The sequence below is a fragment of the Triplophysa rosa genome, linkage group LG12, assembly GCF_024868665.1.
Source record: "Triplophysa rosa linkage group LG12, Trosa_1v2, whole genome shotgun sequence".
NCBI classification, from domain to species: Eukaryota; Metazoa; Chordata; class Actinopteri; order Cypriniformes; family Nemacheilidae; genus Triplophysa; species Triplophysa rosa.
The window spans coordinates 12,130,715-12,136,630 of NC_079901.1; the positions used below are offsets into that span (position 1 = coordinate 12,130,715).

General features: G+C 37.2%; 1 protein-coding gene across 1 annotated transcript; it reads left to right on the forward strand.

The window, feature by feature from the left end:
- Positions 1–656: 656 nt before the first annotated feature.
- On the forward strand, positions 657–4,512 carry LOC130562955 (extracellular calcium-sensing receptor-like). The gene is made up of 6 exons (XM_057348307.1): positions 657–1,031; positions 1,267–1,552; positions 1,635–2,390; positions 2,489–2,716; positions 3,225–3,348; positions 3,510–4,512. The coding sequence occupies exons 1-6, from the start codon at positions 745–747 to the stop codon at positions 4,421–4,423; spliced, it is 2,595 nt and encodes an 864-aa protein (XP_057204290.1). The 5' UTR covers positions 657–744; the 3' UTR covers positions 4,424–4,512.
- The last annotated feature ends 1,404 nt before the right edge of the window (positions 4,513–5,916 follow it).

Sequence of the window (5,916 nt, forward strand, 5' to 3'; positions counted from 1 at the left end):
ACATCCGTAACCAAGATGTTTCCCATTCATTCCTAATTTGTCTCGCCAGGTATGCTAAGTTAGCAACTCTTTCACTTGCATTTTTTCAGTGGAGGCACATACAGACAAACTTAGCATCTTTTTGGATAAACCTTAGCTTTCGTTCAGTGGGAAAATGTTGGCAGTACTGCCCCGCGAGCGCAAGGTCTCACTTTACTGATGCAGTATTCGCCTCTCTCAGCATCTCCTACTCTACTTGCATTGAGCGGCAAGGAGAAGCAGCACATTCAGTTCACCTTACGGTGGCTGACTCATGAATGAATGAGTACAAAACAGTGTTTCCAAAACCATATCACTGTTATAGACTGTTTAATATATAAATATGAGAAACAGTAAAGGTGTACATGAGAACGGCTTTATTGGGCAATATTCTGTATTAAAATACAGGATGTTTAGAAAGTAGAAACCTTGGAGCATATTTGGCATGTTAATCTTAATTAATCATCTCTTAAATACCACAGCCCATTTGTTTATTATCGCTTACAGTATGCCTAGAGGCCTTATTTTGAATTAATATGTTTTGCACTATGAATTGTGAGTCAGCAGATGGTACAACATACAGCACTGAACACTCTGACAGAAAGCATTTTTCCTTCAAAGTGCAAAGTATATTTCACTAGCTATATTCCCCAGTTTCTACCCCTGCTTGGCCCATCTCATGCCCTTCCCTATGATGTCATTGGCTATGCTTGCAACCATTCATCCATGATAATTATGTGTATAAAAGTCTACAAACTGTATCAGGTCACTTGCATTTGGCAGCCAGAGTGTAGCTCAATCTTTGGAATGCTTATATTTCTCACACTCCTCCATTTCCATCACCTTCATTCAAAGGCAGACGACAGTGTTTGTCGAATGATGGGAGAATCAAAATACCCACTGCTATCTAAGGAAGGAGACATAACGATCGGAGCTCTTATTTCAATCCATAGTAAAGAAACTTTTTCTTTATTTGAGTTCACACAAAAACCTCAGCTTCTGTCATGCTCCAGGTTTGTAAAATATTAAAGAAATATTAGAGACAACAATATATGTAATATAAACAGAATATAAATGATTATTTTTAATTAAAAATGGTAAATAAACTGTATTTTTATGCATTATTTAAAAAAATCATCACATAAGCAATTGTCACACTTATAAGGATGTATAAAATACGTATCTTTTTCCACCATGTTTACCTGTTTAGTAGTTGCTGTTAAGCCCTCTGGTCGATTGTTTCCACAGTGTAAATATACAAGATTTGCGGCTGGCTCAAATCATGACCTTTGCCATAGAGGAGATCAACAGGAATGAAACTTTGCTCCCAAACGTTTCTATTGGCTACAGAATTTATGATACTTGTGCTTCAAGATTGTCTTCTATGAGTGCAACTATGGCAGTGATGAATGGACAAGAGTTTGCAGGAGACAGATGCAATGGACAGACACCTATACATGCTATCATAGGAGAATCAGAGTCTTCTGCCACAGTGATTCTGTCCAGAACCACAGGACCTTTTGAAATCCCAGTGGTAAGAGTGGCAAAAGCAATAAAAATGGAGCCAATAACCAGATTTATGATATCATGAATGATTATTGTGCTTTCTTTTTCAGATAAGTCACTCAGCTACCTGTGAATGTCTCAGTAATAGGAAAGAATACCCATCATTCTTCAGGACTATTGCTAGTGATTATCATCAGAGCAGAGCACTTGCATACATAGTCAAACACTTCGGCTGGTCTTGGGTTGGAGCTGTGAACAGTGACACTGAGTATGGAAACAATGGAATGGCCATATTTCTGAATACAGCACAAGAGGAGGGCATTTGTGTAGAGTACACTGTGAAATTCTACCGAACAGAGCCTGAAAAACTTCAGAAAGTTGTAAATATAATAAAGCAAAGCACTGCTAAAGTGATTGTTGCATTTCTTTCCAATTTTGAGATGAAGAATCTACTTGAGCAGTTAAATATTCAGAATATTACAGGCCTGCAAATGATTGGTGTGGAGGCATGGATAACAGCAGAGAATTTAATCACTCCAAATAGCTTTCCTGTACTGGGAGGGTCACTTGGATTTGCAATGAGAAAAATGTTTATTGAAGGTTTTTTAGATTATGTGTTAAAAGCATTCTGGGACACAGCTTTTCCATGCTCACATGCAGATGGGAATTCTTCCCAAGATGCTTTAGGTTGCAGCAGATATCAGGATCTGTTTCTTTTAAAAAATTACATTGACGACGTGCCCGAGCAAAGATATACAAGTAATGTTTACAAAGCAGTGTATGCTGTGGCTCATGCACTACACAGTCTGCTAAAGTGCAAAGAAAAAGAAGGTTGTGAGAAAGGCCTGACAATACAACCACATCAGGTAAAAAGATTAATGAACTAAATAAGCGATAACCCTTGTAACATGCAATGCTGTGTTAAAATGCCTCAATAATAATGTGAAAAAAATATTTGTCCTAGGTGGTTGAGGCTCTTAAAACAGTCAATTTCACAGTTAAATTTGGAGATCGTGTGTGGTTTGACAGCACTGGTGGTGCAGTAGCCCAGTATGAAGTTGTGAACTGGCAGCAGGACTCTGATGGATCAATTCAGTTTAAAGCAGTGGGTTACTATGATGCCTCACTGCCCCCTGACCAGCGCTTTGTGCTTAACACTGAAAACATCATCTGGGCTGGAGGACAGCTGGAGGTAAATAACCTGGTTGTCCTACAGGATTTGTTTTGAGTGTTTGAGGATACTGAAGGCAAATATTTTAAAAAAATGTTTGCGTCCTATTTAAAGGTAGAACTCTCCACCACTTAAATACTTCACCCATTTTTTTTAACAAGTATCACCCATTTTTTTGTATAGTCTATGACGTCTTGTTAGTTTGTAAGAATTTAATGTGGTGTACATTACTTGTGATTTACAAGTAAACTCTCCAAATTATTTTTAATTGGCATTGAAAATCCAATGAAAATCAGTAAAGGGGCATCTAATTTAATCAATGTAAAAGATCAACAGAAGAGGGCTGGGCCAAGTGAAATAAATACGCAACACAGAGCACATAGAGAAATATTAGTGAGTTCTATACTATCACATATCACTCTTTTGTTCCCATAAACAAAAAAATAAATCTTCATATTAAACTTTAATAATATATTCTCATTTATCTTTATTCTACACCTCATTTAATTAACTGTATTTTTTCATGTAGAAGCCAAGGTCTGTGTGCAGTGAGAGTTGTCCTCCAGGCACTAGGAAGGCTGGACAGAAAGGACGACCTGTCTGCTGTTATGACTGTATTCCATGTGCAGATGGAGAAATCAGTAATGAGACAGGTAAACTTCAGCCCAAGTCAAACTTCCAAAGAAAACTGGTTAGTTGCTGTTTTTGTGTTTTTCTTCTACTGTTCAGGGTGCAGTTGATTTTCAAAAGAAGTTCATAATTAACACAATTTTACTGTTGTCTCTAACTATAGTAATTGAAACTTCCTTTCCAGATTCAAATAACTGTATGCAGTGTCCAGGGGAATTCTGGTCTAATGCTGAGAGAAATAAATGTGTGTTAAAGACTGTAGAGTTTCTGTCATTCACAGAAGTTATGGGTATAGTGCTAGTCTTTTTATCACTGTTTGGAGTAGGAATAACTGTTCTGGTCACAGTCCTGTTTTACAGTAAGAAGGACACCCCCATAGTAAAAGCCAACAACTCAGAGCTGAGCTTCCTGCTGCTCTTCTCAATGATTCTCTGTTTTCTCTGTTCACTTACTTTCATTGGACAACCAACTGAATGGTCCTGTATGTTACGTCACACAGCGTTTGGGATCACTTTTGTCCTCTGTATCTCTTGTGTTCTGGGAAAAACAATAGTTGTGTTAATGGCATTCAAGGCCACACTTCCAGGAAGTAATGTCATGAAATGGTTTGGGCCTGTACAACAGAAACTCAGTGTTCTTGCCTTTACACTTATACAGGTTCTTATCTGTGTGCTTTGGCTAACAATTTCTCCTCCTTTTCCCATTAAAAATATTAAATATTATAAAGAGAAGGCCATTTTTGAGTGCAGTCTGGGTTCTGCTGTAGGTTTTTCTGCTGTACTGGGATATATTGGTCTTCTGGCTCTCATGTGCTTCATTCTGGCTTTTCTAGCTCGGAGGCTTCCTGATAATTTCAATGAAGCTAAATTCATCACATTCAGTATGATCATATTCTGTGCTGTGTGGATCACATTTATTCCATCTTATATCAGTTCTCCTGGAAAATTTAGCGTAGCTGTGGAGATATTTGCCATTTTAGCCTCAAGCTTTGGTTTATTATTATTTATATTTGCACCTAAATGTTACATCATTCTGTTTAAACCTGAACAAAATACAAAACAACATTTGATGGGAAAATCACAAACTAAGTCCTATTGACAAAATAAACTAACATGTTCATATAAACTTGGCAGTGTTTATTTACATCTAGTCTATCGTCAAGCCTGTATTTGCCAGGTTAACAAGTAACTGCTGCATAATACTGTACAGGACCCCACCCCTAAACCACACCTGCTGTAGCTCTTGGAATAAATTTACACAGAAAATGTTTATATTTGACCCAACAATGGATTAAACAACCCAGCATTTTGATTGAAACAAAACAAAAAGGTAAATTGAAATTCATATACACTGGAATACATGTTTTTAATGGATGTTACTGTACTGTATGTCAGTTTGTCAATCAAAATGAATGAGAAGCTATTTACATTTTAAAGACATATGGTAATACATATTGATTGATAATACACTATCATAAACATAGATCATGCAATATTATTGTTATACACAGCAAAGACTTCTAAAAAAACTAAATCCAAAGCAGCATAAATACAACAAACTTTATGTTGGCTTTAGAAGGCCTGGCCTGAGGAGTTTGAAATAATTTGAAAGGTTTTAAGTACATTTTTAACATGATAGAAACAAATAATGTGACCCCAGTCTGTGAAAACCATACTAAAGTCTAATGAATACCGGGCTTAGTATGTCGTTAGCATGAATTAACATACTGCTAGCATGTATTAGCATAATACTAACACGATTAACAACATGATAATCATGTCAACATCATGCTAGCAAAAATGCTAATCATGTTAGCATGTTAACATGTTGTTAATATGATTAGCATGTTATTGACATGATGTTAACACAATTAACATGTTGTTAACATGATTTTGCCAAGTGGTTGATGTCCACAGGGCAACATATTTTGTTGACCTAAAGACAACATTTTTATTAATTAAACCCAAACCCACACCAAATCCCAACCCTAACCATAACTTACCCCTAAAATCAGATGGAAAGATAAGTGAAAAACAATGGTCTAGAAGCACCTAATCCTGGTTATAAGAGTATATTTAAAATAAACTAAATTCACTTATTTCTGAAATCTGTTTGGTTGATTTAAATGTTTCTCAGGGTCAACATGATGTTGCCCTAAGGACATCAACCACTTGGCAAAATCAGTAGAGCCTACTGATAGAGATATAGATCTTGCTTTTTGGTTGCTAAGGTACTCTGTTTGGTTGAAGGGGGTGGCTTGGCTGCTGCCAAATGATAATACTCCGAGCTACGACTGAAACGAATCAACCCCCATGTCTCTACGATGTTCTGATGTACAGCTATGGGTCTAGCTAAATGGTTGCTAGGGTACTCTGTTTGGTTGCTAAAGAGTGGCTTGGCAGCTGCCAATGATGATACTGCAAGCCAAAAGTGAAATTAACCCACCACCTTGTTCGACTTGATGCGGCACTGCAAGATCCAACAGGCGTATCACATCAAAGTACCGTGAGAGTAGTAGGGCTGTGAGGGTGGCAGTTTTTTACCACCGCGGTGGTAATGGACAAATCAACGTGGTGGTTGGGAAATATATA

Coding starts and splice junctions, on each gene's coding strand:
- LOC130562955 (XM_057348307.1), top strand. CDS start 745: ATGATAATTATGTGTATAAAAGTCTACAAACTGTATCAGGTCACTTGC. Junction 2,391..2,488: donor TGACAATACAACCACATCAG/GTAAAAAGATTA, acceptor TATTTGTCCTAG/GTGGTTGAGGCTCTTAAAAC. Junction 2,717..3,224: donor GGGCTGGAGGACAGCTGGAG/GTAAATAACCTG, acceptor TTTTTCATGTAG/AAGCCAAGGTCTGTGTGCAG.